This window comes from Podarcis melisellensis (assembly GCF_964234715.1).
Source record: "Podarcis melisellensis genome assembly, chromosome: 3".
In the NCBI taxonomy this organism is placed as follows: domain Eukaryota; kingdom Metazoa; phylum Chordata; class Lepidosauria; order Squamata; family Lacertidae; genus Podarcis; species Podarcis melisellensis.
In genome coordinates, this window is record NC_138530.1 from 69,434,683 (window position 1) to 69,456,663 (window position 21,981).

The 21,981-nt window shown below is 40.7% G+C and overlaps 2 protein-coding genes and 1 long non-coding RNA gene across 10 annotated transcripts in view; 1 reads left to right on the top strand and 2 right to left on the bottom strand.

The window, feature by feature from the left end:
* The window catches only part of LOC309366315 (uncharacterized protein), a gene marked incomplete at its 3' end in the record, with an annotated part of 76,432 nt that extends 60,840 nt beyond the window's left edge, over positions 1-15,592 (bottom strand). The window contains exons 1-4 of the mRNA XM_081904767.1: positions 15,221-15,592; positions 14,229-14,312; positions 12,114-12,175; positions 10,071-10,181 (exon numbers count right to left, since the gene is read on the bottom strand). Of these exons, the coding sequence (XP_081760893.1) occupies positions 10,071-10,181; positions 12,114-12,175; positions 14,229-14,312; positions 15,221-15,304 (341 nt within the window). The 5' untranslated portion in view covers positions 15,305-15,592. The remainder of the gene's footprint in view (positions 1-10,070; positions 10,182-12,113; positions 12,176-14,228; positions 14,313-15,220) is intronic.
* Positions 1-21,981, top strand: part of HS3ST5 (heparan sulfate-glucosamine 3-sulfotransferase 5) — a 137,892-nt gene that overhangs the window by 85,996 nt on the left and 29,915 nt on the right. The gene's annotated exons all lie outside the window — the stretch shown is intronic.
* The window catches only part of LOC309366867, a 60,291-nt gene continuing 57,328 nt past the window's right edge, over positions 19,019-21,981 (bottom strand). Inside the window, exon 6 of the long non-coding RNA XR_014166898.1 lies at positions 19,019-19,162. This is a non-coding gene — a long non-coding RNA (uncharacterized lncRNA). The remainder of the gene's footprint in view (positions 19,163-21,981) is intronic.

The window sequence follows — 21,981 nt, forward strand, 5'->3', positions numbered from 1 at the left end:
TCTCCTTTCCATACATGTCAACAGCTGAACTGCGTAGGTTTTTTTATAGCAATGTTAATATAGGCCTTCTGATGTACCACAGTGCTATCAGATTCAATATGTTAGCTGTGACTTTCAGTCAGTTTCCAACTTTGCAGATCTTTTTCAAAGAAAAAGGTTCTAAGTTCAAGCAGTCATCAAGCATATGCTCCAGCAATTACCAGAATGACAACCCTGTCATACAAGAAAATGAGCGACAATAGTTGCTATGGGTTTCCTAGCTCACCTAATCGGATTTCTTCAGAGCCCATATAATTATTGTCATTAGGCTGAGCTTCAAATGGCATGACAGATTTATTTAAAAGCTAAAAATAATGTCCAACAGCAGATCATTCTATTATTTTCTTTCTTCCCCTTCAGAATACCTGTGCAGAGACACTCAGGCAACATCACTGTAAAATTGTTCAGAAATCAGTGTGATATTTTGGAAACAGGCTGGTTGACCTAATTCTGAGTTATAGCATGGAAAAGGAAGCTCACTAAGAGAGGATGTGAGTATCTGTCTCCTTTTCCCCCTATGTCCCTCCAGGAAGGAGATGAATAGGTATGGTGAAGAGGTTTTCTTAAACAAATACACAAAGCAGAGGACTATAGTCAAAACAAAAAAATTTCCTTCCAGTAGCACCTTAAAGACCAACTAAGTTAGTTCTTGGTATGAGCTTTCGTGTGCATGCACACTTCTTCAGATACCAAGTGTGCATGCACACGAAAGCTCATATCAAGAACTAACTTAGTTGGTCTTTAAGGTGCTACTGGAAGGAATTTTTTTTGTTTTGACTATGGCAGACCACACGGCTACCTATCTGTAACCGGAGGACTATAGTCAAACATTTGGCTGGTAAATTTTCATCAGTGTGTGAAACTTAGCACCATACAGCTACAAACCACCACTTTGTGCATCCTGGGGTAGAGTCTCCCAGCATTAAAGGGGGGGGGGAATCCTTTGTGTATCTAGATTTCTGAATCTGATGTCAAAATAAAGGAATTCCTTCAGGGAGTGAAAGGGAATTCTGTAGCCAAAGGAATGGGGCAGGGGACAAGAACTGCAAGTCAGAGAATCATAAAATCGTAGAATTGTAGAGTTTGAAGGGACCAAAAGGACCTTCTAGTCCACAAGAGCCCGACATTCATCTACAGAACTGTAAACAACTAAAGCTACAATCATATACATTTATTTGGGAGAAAGCTCCACTGAACTGAGTGGCACATATTTGCTCATAAAAATGCATAGGATCAGGCTGTGTGTCACAAACAGCATTTGAAAATTCTCTACTGGGAAGGCAGAGAGAGAGAGAGAGAGAGAGCCAGTGAATACCATTGTCAGCAAATCCTAGGAGTCTGAAAGAGAGCAGGAGGGTCTCAAAGCTGTGACAGGAGAGGGGATTCACATGAAAGATGTGTGTTTAAAAGGCCAATGGAGTAAACAGTAATGTTTTCATTTTATAAAAGAAATTTAGAATGCATTGCAATGCTGAAATTGACATGAATGCTTGCCTTATAGATAAGGCAATCGTTTTGTGCTACTAGAGGCAGAGGTACAGGTGGGTTGGTAATGTAGAAAGGCAGGGTTTCATGCCTTATCATGGGATTTCATCACAGTCTAGTAACAGGACAGTATGAACCAGTATTCAGGAGAGGCGAAGGTCCCTTCTGCATTAGCTAAAGGAGTGTGTGGTGATATTTAAACTGGAAAACGAACCACTTGAGGTGGCACTAATTAACTGAAACATGGTTATAATTAACTGAAGATTCCCACGTGATTATTAAAGCATTTTTGTGTGATTTTAGCCATAATTTTCTCTCTGTGTGTGTTTAAATCAGCATAGCAGGGATAGTATTATCACCAGTGACTACTGTTGTACATGAGTCACTCATATTTAAAGTCTGCATAGAACTTCTACTGCTTTCCATTGCCACTGCTCACAACCATTTCACCTCTGTGCTCATGCATGTACCTTCATGAACCTGACAAATTAAGACTAACAAGAATATGGTGACAAAAACTTCCATGATTGTCTCCCCTGGCCATGGCACACACTGGTCCCATTTCTGCCTTCCCCACAGAAACAGAATGTCTGAAGTCAGCCTATGTGTACCATTTCCTCAGTTTAGGCTCTGTCAGTCAACTGATTCTTCAAATATTTTTCTTGTATTTTACATGTAGGCCAACTCCAGACATGCAGAGGTGTGGCCTCACTGCACTGGACCAGCCAGTAAATATCATCTGAACTAGTCTACTGAGTTTGGAAGGAGAGTGCAGAAGAGAGGCTTCTCACTTCTGAAGCTTGGTCTGCTGTGGGTTGGGCCATAGGCTAAGGGCATTTCTAGGACTACTGTGTAACAGATAACTGGAGCTCTGAATCAGAGCACCAACAACTCACTAACCACATGTTCAAGATATGATCAGAGGCAAATTTAGGGGAGCACAACTAATTTGGTAACGCTAGGATTGGAGCCCTGCAGGCGCCACAGGGGATGCCATGCTTATGATTTAGAAAGGAGTTCAAGAGGTGGTGGGCACCAAATTTTGCCGTCTCACAAGGGTGCCAATGAAATGTGAGACTCCGAGGTCTGATATGACATTGCAGGTTGCTGGCCACTGGTCTGCATAAAGTAGAATAATAAACATAGCTAATAAACTGGCAGCAAAGCTTTGGAGGTGGCCTCCATATAATACTAGCAAAAAAGAAGAGGTGTGAGTGGTATTCAGCTACCATACCCTGCCAATAAAATGATTTCCACTTCTGCAATAGGGCCTTCCCCACTTTCTCACCCAGCATGCACCCTGCACCCTCCTCAAATCTGCTCTAAAGAACGGGGAGAGGGAGAGGAGACAGGGAGAATGTTCCATTGTGGTAAGAAAAATCCATACACTGGGGGAATGAGAGACTCAGCACTACAATATATTACACCCAAAGGTTTTGGAAACTTGTTCAATTGCAGCCTTCCCCTCCCTCAAATCAACCTTTACTCAGGTGCAACAAATTAAGAAACTGGATTTTTTTTTTAAGGAAAACAGATTATGATTATAAGATTTAAATGAGAAAATGTAATGTTACGTATAATGTTACATCTCTCTCTCTCTCTCTCTCTCTCTCTCTCTCTCTGTGTGTGTGTGTGTGTGTGTCTGTGTGTGTGTGTGTCTGTGTGTGTACATATGTATATGTGTCCAATTTAAAAAGAGTACAGAAAAAAGCCCAGAAAAATAGTACATGCTGTTCTACTTTTGGAGTCAGTGTGTGCAGACTGATTTCATGGTTAGTTCACTGCATATTCTGGTCACATTACCTGTCTGGTCAATGCCTATGCAGCGGTAGAAGAGATAATACCTGCACCTTGTGGTGACACAGAATAAGGAGGAATCGCACTTGCTTTTCCATGGGAACCTTCCTATGCCATCTGAAAAAACCTTGAATTGGTTTTGTTTATTTCCATTCAGTGACATCCAAAAAATTCAGAAGCTGCTCTTTGATTTTTGATCTCCTGTTTACAGTACTCATATTTAAATGGGAATATAGTTCATTGGTAGAACCTCTTTTTTACAAAATATCAAAGTATCAAAAGATGTTATAAAAAGGGAAAAGGGAAATAAAAAATAGCCATTGTGTTAGTATGATTATTTTGAACTGCACCGAAGCGTTGCTTGCTTTCAATGCAAAATGCACTGTAGTCTCAAATTCAAGGCTGTCAGCACTTCAGAATTAAGTAACAATGTTTACAGTTAGCATAAGCAGAAACCACAGCTCTTTCCATTTCAAACACAGTCCTCATTGCATTTTGTAGATCTATATAGGAAATTTATAAAGCTTTGATGATAATATGTGCTGTCAGTCCATTAAGTTGATTTTTATGGCAGGAACACAACCGGCGTCCGTTTGTATGAAGCTTGAAGACTACTTCAGAGCTCCAAGAATGCCGTTTGATACCTGCCCTCTTTTATGGCTGACCTTGAGGGGAGTTCAGTTTTGTAATTTATGGCAATACCATCTAGGAATACCCATTTGCAAGATTCACTGTCATTTAGCGCTAAACGATTGTTCCTGACTCCAAAGACAATCTGAGTTCCTGACAGGACAATCCCATGAAAAATATTGCCTGACCGCCCAGGTGTCCTTTCCAATTATCTGGAGTAGAAATTAATACTTTTAAAAGCTGCTAGTTTTTGAAAGGTTATTACAATTTATTCCAATGCTTTCTTTTGCGCATTATGATGAATTGGTTTATTACGCTGCTATTTTCCATGTCAGCTTTTTAAGAGATAGAGCTGTAATGTTGAAGCATTAGAGAGAATGGCACATTTATCGTCTTACAATTGGGTAATATATACTTTTTTTAGAAAAGTGAACTCTATTTTTAATACTGTAACAAGTAATTTTATATTTATGAATCCTCCAACACCATTGTCAAACATTATTTATTTCCATATACTAAAGACCTGAGAACTTTCAAATGTTGACAATAACTTGGATAGGGGAATGGTGACATCATTGGTGTAAGTGGTGCCTTAAGACCATGTTCCTTCCGAGCCTGGGACTTTTTGGCTAAGCAATGAGCTAGTAGCTACCACTTGCTCAAAATATTGAGTCTCGCAGATGGGAGATGTTAAGTTGTGGGCGAACATATCAGACAACACAGTGATTCTTCAAACAGCTCTTGTTTATTCAAAGGCCAGAACAGAACTGAACTGAGGAGCTCAGTCAGCCTTCTTATAAAGAGCTCCAGAACAACGTAACTGTAGATCGCGCACCCCAATATCACCTTCAAGGAGGCCGTCCTTTTCAGGGACGATGGTGTTCATCTTTCCCCGTTGGGAAATGACACAAGGTTAAATTCTGTTGTGTTGGGTTTGAAGGTGGGGTTGCAGCTGTGAGTGGTTGGCGGCGAGCTTGAGTGCTCGGTGGCGGTTAGGCATTGGTTTATGGTTTGGTTGGTTGAGGGGCATGGATTGGCTGTGCCTGCCCCTCTAATGCTGCTGCTGCAAGGGATTCCGTTAAAGGAATTGGGGGCTAACTATTGCTTGTCCACTCTGTCAAGGGGGCTCGGGCCATAGCAATGAGCTCCTGGTTGCATTTGGGGTGAGGGCAGGTTCCCTGCTCCGCGTAACCCCCAAGTGTATTCCCCCATTCTGACTTTCGCATCGTGCGGAATGTCAGTCTGTCCCCCATGGTGGGGGCAGATAGTCGCAACCAATGCCTGGTTGCATTTGGGGTGAGGGCAGGTTCCCTGCTCCGCGTAACCCCCATTCTGACTTTCGCATCGTGCGGAATGTCAGTCTGTCCCCCATGGTGGGGGCAGATAGTCGCAACCAATGCCTAAGCAACCACTCACAAATTTGTATTTTAATAAAGTTGTGGCCAAAATTATGCCAAAAACCTTAAACAAAAATTCTGTGTGATGTGTGAGTTATTGGGGTGGACCTGGGGACCTCGACACGCAACAACGTAACTGTAGCAACTTTCTAAAACTATCCAATCACTGAACGTCACTTTCGATCCTTCATTTGCATACAAACTATCCAATCACTGAACGTCACTTTCGATCCTTCATTTGCATAACTATCTATAGTATCCCCCTGCTGGCCCAGGATGAGAACTTCAGTACATAACAGGAGATGCAATGCGGAAAAAGTGGACAGAGACCAGTTTTACTTCCTCTCTCATAATGCTAGATACCAGGGCCATCCAATGAAGCTGAATGTTAGAACATTCAGGACCCAGAAAGGCTACATTTGCACATAACACTAAGCCAAACCACAGTTTAGTGCAAATGCATGAAAGTGTGTGCTCCTGGGAAATCACAGCCAATTTAGTCTTCCTTGGTCCTTTGAGTTCAGTGTAACATGGCACCCACGCCAAGGTTTCACTTAGTGTGATACTCGAATGCAGCCTCACCATTAAACTCCTATTTCCTTAACCATTACCTATAGCCAATGTTTGTTTATGTGGCCCTTGTAAGCCTTACTGTTACTTGTGAACCTAGACAAACAGAGCATAGTACCACTCTTACCAGATGTAGCAATGGTCAACAATGTGGATGGTTTTAAAATGGCATTATACCACTCTATGGAGGTTAAGACTACCAATGGCTACTAGCCATGTTGGCTATATTACCTCTAGTGTCAGAGCACCTGTTGCTGAGGGTGCCTGTTAAAACCAGCAGCTAGGAGCACAAGTGAGGAGAATGCTGTTTTGCTGACATTCTGCTTATGGCTTCACACAGGCATCTGGTTAGCCACTGTGAGAAAAGAATGAGATTATCCTTTGGTCTGATCCAGCAGGGCTCTTGTTATGTTCTTAAATTCTGAATTGTGTTTTCAACATTAATTTAGAACCTTAAGCATTGCCAGAGTAAACGAAATATTTGTCTGTCCATTTTTAATTTAAGGTCAAGGGTGGAAATTTGTTCTTGAGACATTTGTTATTTTATTTCAATGGACTGTTTGAGTCTTAGATGCATAATCATCATTTTAAGGTTAGTAATAGAATTTTCCTCACTGTTTATGCTGAAAGAAACACAAACTGCAGTCAATCTGTATGTTCAGTCCTACTATAAGCAGTGGTACCTAAAGGGTCATGGGACGGGGGTGGCGCTGTGGGTTAAACCACAGAGCCTAGGACTTGCTGATCAAAAGGTCGGCGGTTAGAATCCCTGCGACGGGGTGAGCTCCCGTTGCTCGGTCCCTGCTCCTGCCAACCTAGCAGTTCGAAAGCATGTCAAAGTGCAAATAGATAAATAGGTATCGCTTCAGCGGGAAGGTAAACAGTGTTTCTGTGTGCTGCTCTGGTTTGCCAGAAGCAGCTTAGTCATGCTGGCCACATGACCCAGAAGCTGTACGCCGACTCCCTCGGCCAGTAAAGTGAGATGAGCACCACAACCCCAGAGTCGGTCACGACTGGACCTAATGGTCAGGGGTCCCTTTACCTTTACCTAAAGGGTCAGAAATAATTGAAGTTCCAGCCTAGAACCTGATATGCATTCCCTAACCTTTGTTTCCATTGATACTTGATAAAACGGATTATGCAGAAGAACAGGAATCAATATGTGGTTCCTGAAGTGTAGGTAGGTTCAGGCATGACCCAAGACCGAGATTCGGCTCAAAAAAAGATTTATTGGAACATCAGGAAGAACAAGAATGACAAACAGGGGCACTTGGGCCAGTATATATACCTTAAGCCAGCCCAGACAAAACACGCACACCACCTGTGAAAGCTTGCAATTTGTGAATCACAACATTGGCCCTCAGCAGGGATTGGCTATCTTCTAGCTAATAACAATGTCATTGGAGGGTTTTAGAATCCTCTCTGTCTTTTGTTATGCAGATGAAGCTCCTGAGCTCCAGGAGGCCTGAAGGTCTAGGCCTGCATTGCTTCAGCCTAAAACGCCTGCATACATAACAGTTCCAACACCCCAAAATAACTGTGGACTCAAGGGCATAGAGAATCTTCAGTATAATTGATATTAATACTAGGTTTGTGGACATGTCAGTCCTCCATCAATATTATTATGTGCTTTCTGGAGCAGATCAGTCATTCAGATACAAGCTCCTGTTGTTGCATAGGGACACCTTAGACAGCCTCTGCTGCCCAGCAGTGTCCTGCATTGTTTTTTAATTAGAACAATTATTACACAAGTTAGTATTTGGTATTATTTCAGAAAGACAGCTTCCTGTGGGGAAATGGTATCTATTACAAAAAGTTACAGGTTAATGCTAGTGAGGCCCCGATGTTATTTTTCAAAAAGGCACAAAGAGAAGTAAGACTTTGGAATGAAGCCCAGAATATTAAACATGCATATTTCTTTCTATTATTTCTTAATATCCTTTCCTTGAGCAAAAATGCTGTAGTTGTTTCTAATTTAACTCACTAATGGCAAGTTCACAGACCCGAATGGGGGGCCTACATGCTTGGGACAAGGCTTGCCAGTTCCTAGTCAGTGGCCAGCAGCCAGCTTTATGCATCTTCTATCACACAATGCCATCATCACATAAGCACTTAAAAAGCACTTCTCCTGTAGCTACCACATTAAAATTGTGTTATTTGAATATATGACAAATAACTTAGTTTTCTCCCAAGGCTAGCTCTACTCCAGCACAATTGATTGGATCCTATAGTAGTAGATAAAACAAAAATTCTGGTTTTCAGTAGATCTATTTATTCTTTGTTGTTGTTGTTGTTGTTGTTTAAAAGCATTGTTCATGTTCCAATACCTCAATATTTTAAGCACCTGATGCAGAAAGAGTAAATTTGTTCATTCATTTTATATGTATGCTGCTTTTCCACACACAAAAAAAAATGCTCAAAAGCGGTTTACAAAAAAACCAGGGATGCATTTCAAACAAACTACAGAAACAATTTCAATGTAGCACAACAAAAAATGACATAGACTCTCCTCCTGCAAAAGAGGTGAGTGGTTGTGGGCGGGAGCCGGTCTCTGCCTCCCACTCACCTGGCTGGCGCACCATGCCCACAGGCAGGCACCCAACCAGGTGCCTTTGAAGGGGCGTGGACGGCAGCGTAAATCACTGCTGCGCCAGCCACGCGGCCCTCACTCTTGGGCTGTGGGGTGGCGGTTAGGCATTGGAATAATGTGGTGTGGTGTGTGGAAGGGCTAGGTGTGGCCATTGCCTACGCCTTCAATTTTTGGGTATTCTGTTAAAGGAATCCAGCGGTTGTGTATTCTGTCCGATGCCTGCGTGGCGGGAGGCCATGGCACGACCCTCGGTGACATCAAGGGAGAGCCTATAGTTGGATTAGCATCAACAGGCTCCACCTACTGGTGAATAAACCCCCCTTTTTAGGAGTCAACTGACGTAATCCAATGCCTAAGCCAATACCTTTTCACTTGCTGTAATCAATAAAGTTGTGGCCTTTTCTTGCCCATTAACCTTATATCACATGTCCGTGTGTTTTCATTTCCACTATGCGGGGACCGGGTCCTCAAACCACAAAGTAACGATTTCATAATAACAAAGCAAAACAATAGCAAATAGAGTAACACAGAAAAATACATTTTAATACTATAAATATAAGAAGATTGCTTAACCAACAAGCAGGATCCAATATCAAAAGTAACAAGGGAGTTTCACGGTTTCACCTTAGTCCTAGAAACAGCCTTCCCATAATGCTCCTCACCGTTCCTCTCCTGAATCAGCTTCTCATAAGGCTTCCAAGGGCAAAGGGCAGGGTAGCTGGAAACACCCATCCCATAATGTTGCCTTATAGAAGCTCCTTCAAACGTGCTTCCTTTGGTGGACTATATTAGACATATATATGACTCTTCCAAAATAATTGAAATCAGCGGTAAGGTGAAAACAAGGTTGCAGTACAGTACATGCCAACTTTATGCAACACCTGTAACACTGATGGTTCCACAGATTGAAGTGGATGAGTGGGTATATATGGGGTAAGGTGACCTGGCAAGACTTTTTATGGAATATGAGCTAAATATTTTCTACCACTATCTTAAAAATTCAGAAGGAAAATCATTGTTGAGAATTCAGATAGGTAGCCATGTTGGTCTGACACAGTCAAAATAAATTAAAAAATTGTCCAGTAGCACCTTAGTTGGTCTCTAACGGGCTACTGGACAGTATTGAGAAATTAGGGTATTTACTCTGATCAGGTTAAAAGGTAAAGGACCCCTGACAGTTAAGTCCAGTTGCGAACAACTCTGGGGTTGCGGCGCTCATCTCGCTTTACTAGCCGAGGGAGCCAGTGTTTGTTTTTCCGGGTCATGTGGCCAGCATGATGAAGCTGCTTCTGGTGAAACCAGAGTGGCGCACAGAAACGCCGTTTACCTTCGCTCCCCAGAGCTGTGCCTATTTATCTACTTGCACTTTTTATGTGCTTTTGAACTTCTAGGTTGGCAGGAGCTGGGACCAAGCAACGGGAGCTATCATATTCAGAACAGTATTGATAACTGTACCCAGTTTGGAAAAATGCTTGAAATTATAGCAGTCAGTAGCTTATTTCTTTAATGACACTGAGCAAATCTACAAAATTCAGCATTGGTGGTCAATGATTTTTCATTACCTGCTGCTTACACAGTAACCAAAGCTGTGTAGTTGAATACTGCAAGAGTGTTCAAGTAAATGTGGTCTTCTGCCCTTCTGCTGAAGATTCCTTGTGTATATTGTTACTGTTCTGTAGAAAGGTACAGTACAGATCAACATGGAGTCTTTCAGATTAATGCTTGTGCATTGCTGAAAAGTGCATTAAATAAATTACAGTATTGCAAAGAGAGTTACTGTAAGGTCTATTAACTACTTATTTAAAGACTTGGCAACAGTGCACAACAATAAATAATTCAAGTAGCACCTCTAATCTTGTTTTCTTTCTTCTTAATTGGTTTTACAGCATTGTTTTGACATTTACCCTTGAATTTAAAAAAAACCAAAAAACTTAACGGGGAAGAAAATGCATGCCTTGCAGTACTCCATTTGCCAAGCAAGTACTTGTATATAGATGCTTCACAGTGCAAGAATTACAATCTGACTTCACGGCTGTCATTGGTGAAGAATGAAATAGAGTTATGAAGATTTACAGCTTTGCATCATATATGGAGACCAGCATGCATATATTAAAAACTACTTTAATGGATATGTAAATACATAATCTCCAAATTCGGGTAAATAAACTCTAACAGTAACATAAATTTATGATGATTGTGATAATGATGATGATGATTAATAATAATAATAATAATAATGCTATTTTCATATGAATTAAAAAGAGGAAGAAGATATAATTCACCCTGAGTGTCATAGGTGGCCTTTAAATTCATCAGAATAAATCAGACCTCTTTAGCCTTTAGTTCTAAGTCACTTTAGGTCACAAAAAATACCCTCTCTTTAGTAGTAATGGCTTTCACAGCTAACACAGCAGCACAAAAATGTATGGAGTTTAAAAAGAGCTACAGATTTATTTATTTATTAAGGTTTGTGTGTATCCTTTCTGAAGAATCCAGACTTATTTTAAGGGATTTATTTAATGTAAATAATAATTTATTCTGAGATGCCCAGCAGTGCCTTGCAGTTTCCTGTGGGAAACTGGTATCTGTTACAAAAAAAAAAAAGTTGCAGGTTAATGCCTGTGAGGCCTTGCTGTTATTTTTCAAAGTCCAAGGAGAAGTAAGGCTTTGGAATGAATCCCAGAAGATTAAATATGCATGTAACAACATTAATCCCTGCTACAGTTGCTGCTAATCAATATTAGGGTGCAATCCTATACCATATTGGCTCAGCTCTCGCTCACTGGCACCGCCCCTGAATGGTGGGCCATGATGGTACTTCCAGGGATTCTGGGGCTCTGTCTGTACTTTCTACACCACTTTTTATATTCTCCATGCTGTGTAATTTCCTTCTTTCTTGGCCGAGCAATGCATTAGATATGGTGGTAATTTCTACTAGTGCAGCAGCAGAGTAACCTATAGGAATATGCTGCCATTTCACTTTATTTTTCATGTAGCGCAAATCCCACCTGAACTCAGGTAAGTGTACAGAGGACTGCAGCCATACACACACACACACACACACACACACACACAGTATATAAAGTATATATTTACTTCATGCAAAGTAAAGTTCAAACTGAAAAGTGGTAGAAGCACACACAGCCTATTCCAACAAGGTGTTCATTTTTATTTATTCATACCATTACTTATATTCTATCATATTAAATTGCAGTAATCTGCCAGTGTGATATCCAGCATTTGCTTAGAAACAAGTCTCCCTTTAAGAAAGATAATTGTTTTTATTTATCAGGAGAAATAAAATGTTATTTTATATTTATTTTAAAAAACCATTGTTTTATACTTCTCATTAAAACATAGCATATTGTTTGGCAAATATAAAAAGGTTTTCACTGAGGGTATCTGCAGCCGCAGTCCTTTTCATGGACTGTGCCTAAGTGTGAGTGCTGCCAAAAGAAGGGCAACCACCGGTGAGATAATCTCATTAAATTAATTATCCTGCTGGCGTGTTTGTTTTTGCTGGGTTTAGACAGCATGTTGTGAAACACTCGATGTATTAGTACCCTAAAGAGGAAAACAATCAAATAGTATTGATCTCTTCTCACACTTGCTGACCAACCTCCTTCTTTAGGAGGAACGAAATATTGCAAGAAGATATCTGACACATCTAGGAAGAAGGTGTATCATATTATATTACATTGTACAAGTATATCACGGTGGATGTGTCTATTATGTAAAACTAAAACAGAGACATCCATCTGACTTTGAAACTTGCATTCTCAAGTTATGTAACCAGAGCAACTACCTCTTCCCAGATAATAGGAGCCACTATTTTATGCATCATGCATTCAAACCCTTGAATCATAAAAGCTTCAGATTTCAATTCAGTTTGGAAAGTAAAAAAAACAAAAAACCCTGTTATTTAAAATAACATTCATTTTTTCCCATTCTCTGAAATTATTCATCAAGCAGGGTGCTACCCAAAGCAGGAGCTAAATTTCTGCCACATTTTTGTGACTTTTTGGTTAGCCCTAATAACTAACTTAGGGACGCGGGTGGCGCTGTGGGTAAAACCTCAGCGCCTAGGACTTGCCGATCGCATGGTCGGCAGTTCGAATCCCTGCTGCGGGGTGCGCTCCCGTCATTCGGTCCCAGGCCTGCCAACCTAGCAGTTCGAAAGCACCCCCGGGTGCAAGTAGATAAATAGGGACCACTTACCAGCAGGAAGGTAAACGGTGTTCCGTGTGCTGCGCTGGCTCGCCAGATGCAGCTTGTCACGCTGGCCACGTGACCCAGAAGTGTCTGCGGACAGCGCTGGCTCCCGGCCTATAGAGTGAGATGAGCGCACAACCCTAGAGTCTGTCAAGACTGGCCCGTACGGGCAGGGGTACCTTTACCTTTACCTAATAACTAACTAACTTTCACCTTTCTGTTGTTAGTTAACTGTGCCTGATACCTGCTTTAAATGTGAATTGAAAGTTTGAGTTTATTGTATAGTTTTATACTTTAGAAAACAACATCAACTAACTAGAGTGTATTCTTCTTTACTTGGATTACACATTACCTAGTGGCAATGTAGTAGTAGTAATAATAATAATAATAATAGCAATAATAATAATAATAGCTTTTTCTGAATGCTCCTTCTGAAGTGTCGAACAGGAATATCCAAAAAGAAACTAGCATAGTTTTCTGGATTAAAATCGTAGCATATTTTACATGCCTTTGGGGATATTTGAGTATTGGAGGGGTGCCATTTTTAGTTCTCCTGAAAGGAAACATGTGATTAAGCTGTCAGCTATTTGAGATTACTACAAATATTTTCTTTCATAATGAATTTTGTGACGGGATGGGGGGAGTTTCTTGAGTTTCTCTGGCTCTCTCACTGTGATGACAGTTAAGGAAAATAGTACTTCCACAACAGATAGAAAACTGGATTTATTTATTTTTCACAAATAGAACTGTAGATTTGAAAGGGACCACCCCCTGCAATGCAGGAATCTTTTGCCCAGTGTAGGGCTTGAACCCATGGCCTGGAGATTAAGAGTCTCACGCTCTACTGAATGAGACCCTGATTACTAGACAAGTCTTTTAAAATATATATATCTCCCGCAAATTATATTTGGATCTGCATGAATTTGTGTGATAAAACAGGGGTGGGAAACCTTGAGCAGGAGGCCAAACACAGTCCTCCAGGTACTTCTCTCTAGTACTTTGAGGTCTGGGCAGTGGTGAAGCCGCATGCTCCAGCACTTGGGGGCAGAGAGAAGGCGGGGGCGTGGCTGGCGCTGATCCTGGGGGGTGGGGGGCGTGGCTCATCGCACGCGGGGGTGTAGCGTGCATCCCTGGGGCGTGGTGTGCATCTGGGGGCATGGCATGTTTCCTGGGGGTGTGGCGCCCAGCATAGTGGAGGGATGCACAGCGTGTCTGGGGGCAGCTGCAATGGTACCCCCTTCCCCGATGTTGCCAGGGGTGATGCTCTCCCCCCCATTCCTTTGCCAGTGGGTCCTGGGCTTTCCCCCAAACAGGTCTGCTCACCAGCCCAGTTCTGCACCGTCACTGAGTCATTCAGTGTATCACTGAACTATGATAATGCCTCTTGCTTGTCTGGCTAGAGGATGGAGAAATGTGTTTATGAATATATATGGAAATGCTTGAGTTTCGCAAGGCTGGCATGTAGCCTATTGTACAAAGGTCAGAGGCACATCTATAGCTCCACCCACTTCTACCTCTGGCACTGTCTTATCACCCTTAGAAGGTTGTCCAAATGGGCATGTGGTCCTTGGACTAAAGGAAATTCGCTGCCCCTGGTATCAAAGGCAAATAAAAGACAACAATTTACCAACTGGTAATTTAGGAGAGTGTGCATGTAACTATTTGGTAAACCAGTTGTCACTGTCTTACCATTAGATTCCTTGGATTTCTTATCAGGTGTGAAGCTGAAGTATGGTAATTTTTTATTCACTGTTTGGCAGATAAATACAAATGGCCAGCTTTACTACAGTATATGCAAAGTAAGCACATATGCTTCCTCCCAATCAAGAGTTTTGTATCACTTAAAAGCTTGTGTACTTCACCTTGAAGCAACATTTAGGCTTTAATCAGGCTGAAATTGATTAGTATATAGTTTGGGGATATATGACTAATCACTGAAATGAAGTGAGAAAACACCAGAGTTCAAAAAGGAGAGGCACAGCACAGAAGCAAAGAGATTAAAATGAGCTGATGTATTGACAGAGCACAGCTGTGAAGCTGTTCAGATGGAAGCAGACTATCAACTTACATACCAGTTTAATAGGAGCTAATTAAAGCAATTATTGCATCATCCCTAATGCTACCTCAATCAATTAAGAACTCTACCATTTCCACTTCTCCAGTTGAGCTGGATTCTAGAAATGTATTATTTCACTAGCAAAAAAGAAAGAAGAAAAAGCTTGCTTGTTGAGTCAAATTTACTTTTCTGACTTCATGGGGAAATAAGCCCACCCAAAATTATCTTTCTTTTTAGAAATAAAGTGCACACCCTTTGAAATAATATTGGAGGTCTACTATGGCCATTACTTAGCATTAGGACATGGGTGGTGCTGTGGTCTAAACCACTGAGCCTCTTGGGCTTGCTGATCAGAAGGTCCGTGGTGAGCTCCCTTTGCTCTTTCCCAGCTCCTGCCAACCTAGCAGTTCAAAAGCATGCCAGTGCAAGTAGATTAATAGGTACCGCTGTGGTGGGAAGGTAAACGGTGTTTCCATGTGCTCTGGTTTCCATCATGGTATTCTGTTGTGCCAGAAGCGGTTTAGTCATGCTGGTCACATGACCCAGAAAGATGTCTGCGGACAAACACTGGCTCCCTCGGCCTGAAAGCGAGATGAGTGCCACACACCATAATCGCCTTTGACTGGACTTAAACGTCCAGGGGTCCTTTACCTTTTTACCTTTTACCTAGCATCAAAGAAATAACTAAAAATCAAAGGCATGCACATGGTTCTGAATTTGGTTTCATTAGTGAAATTGATGATTGCCCAAAGCAATCATGGTAGCAAATCTTCATACTGCTAAATCCTTACACTTGGGATCACCATATTATTCCATGTTTCCAAAGCCTAAAAGAAATCCAGAATTCCAGATTCAAAAAATGAAAGGTATTCACGGTTTTCATGTAGGTATTTTAAAGTGGGTATTTTAAGGTGTATTGTGCACCCAACTTGAAATTTCAAACTAACCCCATTTTTGCTACCTATAATAATACCTATAAGATAGGTATACCTATCTATACCTATAATCTTATGTTAAATACAACAATATATAAGCTACACACACACACAAATAAATTAAATATGTAAATACATACATTAAAACATTTCATATAACTTTTTCTTTAAATATTCCATCAGTTAGCTTATTCCCACCCACACTCTTAATCTCATTCATTAAATACTTCTTTAAAGACATATTCTTTGAATCATTGCTAATTATTAGATCCAATACAAAAACAAGAAATGGGGCAAATACAAAATGGTGAAAAACCATATTTAGAGATTAGATAAAAATCCCAATATATTTCGAGCAAATGCTCTTCTTGAGAGAAGTACTGAAATATGTTTAGTTTCCCGGTTAAGTTAATTTCTCTGGGCTTTGTGACAATTAGGTCTGCCACTTTGATGGGAGCAGGGAATCTTTAATTCCCTTGTGCAAAATGATCTGGAACCAGTTCAGTATTTTAAAGGATACCGTATTTTTTGCACCATAACACTCACTTTTTTCCTCCTAGAAAGTAAGTGGAAATGTCTGTGTGTGTTATGGAGGGAATGCCTACGGGTGGCATGCCTACGGATTTTCCTCCTCTAAAAACTACGTGCGTGTTATGGTCGGGTGCGTGTTATAGAGCGAAAAATACGGTAACTTTTAGAACTACAGTACTGGCGTTCATGTATAAACCAACCATTCCTAACCTTTCAAACAAGTAATTAGCAAGCTTTCAGGCAACAAAATAGTTTCTACTACATCTCTCTGCCTTGATGAAAACAACTGCTAGTTAAAAGGTATTTAACTTTTAATGGAGGGTCACAGGCTATTTCCAGTTGCATCCTTCTGCTGGCAATGGGCTCCCTGATCCAGCAGAGATTTCCATGAGTGAAAAATGGAGTGGGAGAGATTTTCTGCTGATTTCCCCTTTTCCCTGCAGACATCTGTGCCCCTTTCCTGATCTACTCTATATGGTTTGGGGACCCTTTGGAGCATCATATGAGGTGATGCAGATGAAGGGAGGGGATGCAGGAGCAAGACAGATTCCCCCACCCCATTTCCACTCACTGAAGCATCCACTGGATCAAAGAGCCTTCCACCAGTGGAGGGACACAACTGGATATAATCCCGTGTTTCAAAGGTACAATGTAGGGCTTGGGGATTATTATTTTTATGTTACAAACAGTAAAATACATTTTTAATTATGGGAACACCTCCTCCTCCTCGTCGTCCTCCTCCTTCTTCTTCTATTATGTACTGTATCCAGTGCCGGATTTACGTATAAGCTATAGCTTAGGGCCCCACTCTCTTGGGGGCCCCAAAAAAAATTAAAGGGAAAAAACACCACTGGGTGTACATTTCCAAAATATAAGGTAAAAAACAAATAAAACACATATTTTGTTATGTGCCAATGGCTTCAGATCTGGAGGGCCAGGTTTGGCCACCACTGATATAGCATATATTCAACACACAAAACAGTGACAATTTGTTGTTGACAAAGGACAGCTGGACTTATAAAAGGCCCCATTACCTTCTGTAGCTTAGGGCCTCATCAAACCTAAATCCGGCCCTGACTGTATCTGAACGTTTTCTGAAACACGTTTCTGCTAATTTTCTGGTGTGAGAGAAAGAAGGTTAACTATGGTGATGCCTAGCTTCTGTGGTCATTGTTATAGTCTATATGTGGTTGGTATCAGGTGGCATGCATGTACAAAATAATACTTAAAAATAAATGGGTATAATTTAGGGTTGCCATATGTCTGGATCTTCCAGGGCATATCTGGAATACTGCAGTTGGCAGTATGGAAATTGGGGGAAATGACTGGGAAAATCTGGACGTATGACAGCCCATGCTGGCAGTGCCATTTTCCCATAAAGATAGCTCAATAACAGCATTAATTTTTGTGATTTTGCCCAAAAAGTTCAGCAACTTTTCTGTTCGAAAATGACAACCCTAGTATAATGATTATATAATATATTTTCCTTTTGTGCGATTTGAGACACCGAAAGCACAAATGTAGGATCAACTTTACTGAATCTTGGGGCTCCATATCTATGCACTTGGCAGAAAGTGAGGGTTTTTTATTTTATTATGGTGCCTCTTTATGGCAAAGTATTAAAAAATACTTTGGAAAAGACCCTGATGCTGGGAAAGATTGAGGGCACTAGGAGAAGGGGAAGACAGAGGATGAGATGGTTGGCCAGTGTTCTCAAAGCTACAAACATGAGTTTGACCAAACTGCGGGAGGCGGTGGAAGACAGGAAGGAGTGCCTGGCGTGCTCTGGTCCATGGGGTCATGAAGAGTCGGACACGACTAAACAACAAACAACAACAATTTAAAAAAATAGGTTTGGAAACAGTGAGTCAGAGAGAATATGTATGTCTGTGATTAAAAGGAAAGGCTAGAATTTTGAAAGATAGTAAGTAATTTCACAAAGCAAAAGTCTGGTGTCTTACTTGGCATAAAAGACATTTTGAATCTGAAAGCAACATACATTACATAAAGTTTTCCTGAGGCCATTTTGCCTCAAAATAATTCATTTTTTTGTTGGTTGCAGGATTCCCCCCTCCCCAACTTACTGATTAAGGGGGGTTGAAACTTCAATAAGAAAATATATTGAATTAAGTGTAAAAGCTGAAAAATCGGTATGGAAAATTCAAAGGCAAATATGCTTTGCTTGCAATGTAGTTGTTATTTTTAATATAAATAAATAATGGAATGTGCTGATGTTGTAAAGACAAGACAGATTCTTCTATTGATATTTCACAAATGCTGCCTTGAGTTGAACTTCTGCACTTTGAAACTCTGAGGGCCAATCTGTTTAACAGGAATAAGTTTAACAGGAAATATCTTTTTAGGAAATATGCTTTTAGGACAAAGTATCCAGTTTTCTAAATACCTATGCAACAGTTTGGCATCCTTTTTTCTATTTCTTTTGGTTTTGAAAACATTTCATACAAATAGGTAATGAAACACCAAAAGCAGAAAATGTACTATACAGTACAACTTGAAAAGGGCATCTTGATAAACAGGAGATAATGCAGGAGAACATTGAGGGTTTGAGACCCATTGGCTACCCTCACATGGTTTATGCAGCCAACTGAAGTCATTTTGTGGGGTGTGGCTGCTGTCAGTGCTGACAGGAGTCACAGGTGAGAGCTGAGTGCAGGATGAAAATCAAAGGTGGACAAACTGCCCCAGAAGGATCATGATGTGTCGCCAACCAGACGTATTACCCCCCCCCCAACACCCCATATGCAACTAGACACATGGTAAATAAGAAGAAGCCATATGAAAAGGACTGTGTGTCCCTCTCTTGTGATCCTGGACTCCCCATGTACTCCACATAAGCATAATTGTGGGTCTTACCTTTCATAGCCTCTCAGTGGAGTGTGGGAATAATATAGTGATTTCTCTGTGAAAAGATAGGGATACTTTAGAATCTTGACATTTTATAAAGTAGTTGGAGAAATTTACCCATAGCATTGTGCAGTTGTTTGCAAGGCTAAAATGAATTAATGCAAATCAATGCATTAATGTGATTCTCTGGCCTTGTATAAAGAATGAAGTGTGTTCTAGGTGCTATTAACTAACCTTAGAAAAGTGTGTGTAACCTTTTGTTCGGCATTATGATGAGTACTTTTTGTGCTAGATCTGCCTCTCTTTCTAAGAGCGTGCCTGCCTGCCTGGGGCTTAGGTGGGAAAATAGAGACTTCATAAGTCACACATTCAGCTTGCTAATAGGCCATAATGTACAACACAAAAGTATGATAGTGGAGGCAGCTGCCTTGCACTGCCTGTGGCCACCAACACATGATGTTGACATGTGATGCTCCTCTGCCCCACCATACCTTCCTTGTTAGGGGAGCGTTCTCAGCTGCAACTTGGAGTTAAAGATGAGCATAGATATACACCCTTGAATTGTTAAGAACAGGCATTTTTAATGTCTGGGTGTTGTTTTTAATTAGTCACAGTTTTTAAAAGAGCATTATAACCTTATATAGTTTACTGGTGATGGCCACAAGAATCTGCCCAGCTAAAATCTGGAGGGCTGCAAGATTATACAATTAATCAAACTGATTAACTGATTAAAATCCTGGCTCAATCAAAACTTCAGTCCTGGTTAATCAGGCCACATAGACACAGCTACCTCCACAAACTCCCAATCACAGAGCCAAACTCTGTTAATTAGAAAGCGCTCTCTCTCTCTCTCTCTCTCTCTCTCTCTCTCTCTCTTGTGTATTACCTTTTATCCATCCAAGTGGTTTTTGGATTGTAGCCCACCTATTTTGCGAGGTATCAAACGATACCTATTTGTTCCTAATGGAAACTGTAGAACTCAACTGCGCTGCAGGATGTGAAAGCTCATGCATCACTGTAACCTACCCAACCTTTCCTGTACTAATGACAAAGTGCTGGAAAGTGGCTTGGGGTCAGGTTACATGTTCACTCAAATACTTGTCCTTCATCATAGAACTCTGTTGAACCTATACATTATTTAACATCTTAAATCATGGAGACAAATGCAAAATACTAATTACAATGTATAATTGGAAAAAGATAAAGTCCATGAAAGTGGTTACTTCAAAACAGAATGAGCTCTAGAATTTGATGTCAAAATGGCCCTAGCCATTTTATGTTATTTTACAATCATTAAAATATCTGTTTTGCAATAGGATTACTGTTTTCTGAATATATAACATAAAATCTACTGAAATTACATGGATTTCTCTTTTGTTTTTGCTGTTTGCTCAGTTTAAAAGGATTGCTCATGAATTTAATACCAAGTCTTCAAAATATATGTGGGAAATAAGTTTTGTGTGCTGAGGGTCATTTTAGAACTGGTTATTACCTAGTTTTTGTTTGCAACAAAAAAGTTTGGAAATACTGTTTCCTCCTCTACTTTCCTCTTTTTACTTCTGTTGGAAAAATAGTGTACTATAAACATTTTCATATGATAATGTGAAAAGCCATTTTATATGGCACAGTTCTTAATGAACATATCCCTATAGGCTCATTTGGTTCAGTACACTTAGCAGCTGCACCATTAGTTGTTGTCTTTATCATGGTCCCACCACCATCAAAGTACTATTTGTCTTGAACCCAAAAGCTAAATAGGAGCAATGAAATAGGAAGCAGAGACAGAAACAATAGGAACGATAAGACATTGCTTCCTTTGGCATGAAGACAGCATTCATCATACAGGGGCAGGAGGCCAATTCAGGATAATGCAGGCATGTTGTGAATTATGGAAGTAAAATGCACACAGGCTGTTTCTCCGTCTTTGAAAACAGTTAATGCAAACACATAGGAGGAATGGAGGTGTTTTGTGTGGCATTCAATACTAGGAATTTTGACATTACAAATTACAATGGGGAGAAACTGCAGCACAATGGTAAAACTGATGCTTTGCATGTAAAATGTCCCAGCTTCATCCCAGGGATTTCCAGTAAAAAGGGATCAGGTAAAAAAAGGTAAAAAAAATATGTCTCTGAGACTCTGGGGGCAATACAGGGCCAGATACAAATTTTCTCCAGAACAGCTGTGGCCATGTATCCTACATTACAGAGGAGACCCCTCATGGCTGTCAAAGGCATTGCTCTATTTGCTGGTGTTTCCTATTGGAAGGGCTGTCCTGTCCAGTTTAAATATGAAGAACCATAAAAAGGGGGAGAAGAAGGTTTCAAGTTGTTAATCAGCTGTAAACACATGACAAATTGCTGCTAAGTCTCCCCACTGTGGTGAGATGTATTGTATTTCCATTTAGATTAAAGTAATGATTTCTAAATTTGAATGTGCTAATTCCATGCAAATTATACCTTCCTTTTTCAGGTTTCCGCTTTTATTTGTAATGTGGATGTAAATGTTTTAGGGTTTCACAGCATTAAACCATACATTTTCATAATGAGCTCTCAGGATATGAACATGAGCTAGAGGCCGCACAAGGCTTCCATAGGATCATCTGGTTTAGATGATTCACCAACCTGGAGTCCTCCAGATGTTTGGGACTGCAACTCCAGTCAGCTGTGCTAGCTGGGGCTGATAGAAGTTGTAGTCCAAAACATCTAGAGGGCATCAGATTGGAGAAGGTTCATATAGCATATAGCCAAAAAAGCTGGGTGCTGCCTGGTTGTCACTGACCCATGGCAGGGCCTTATTGGTGGTGGTTTCCTGTTTGTGGAATGTCCTCCTTGATGAGGGATGTCCTTCTCTCACATTATTGGCTTTCAGGAA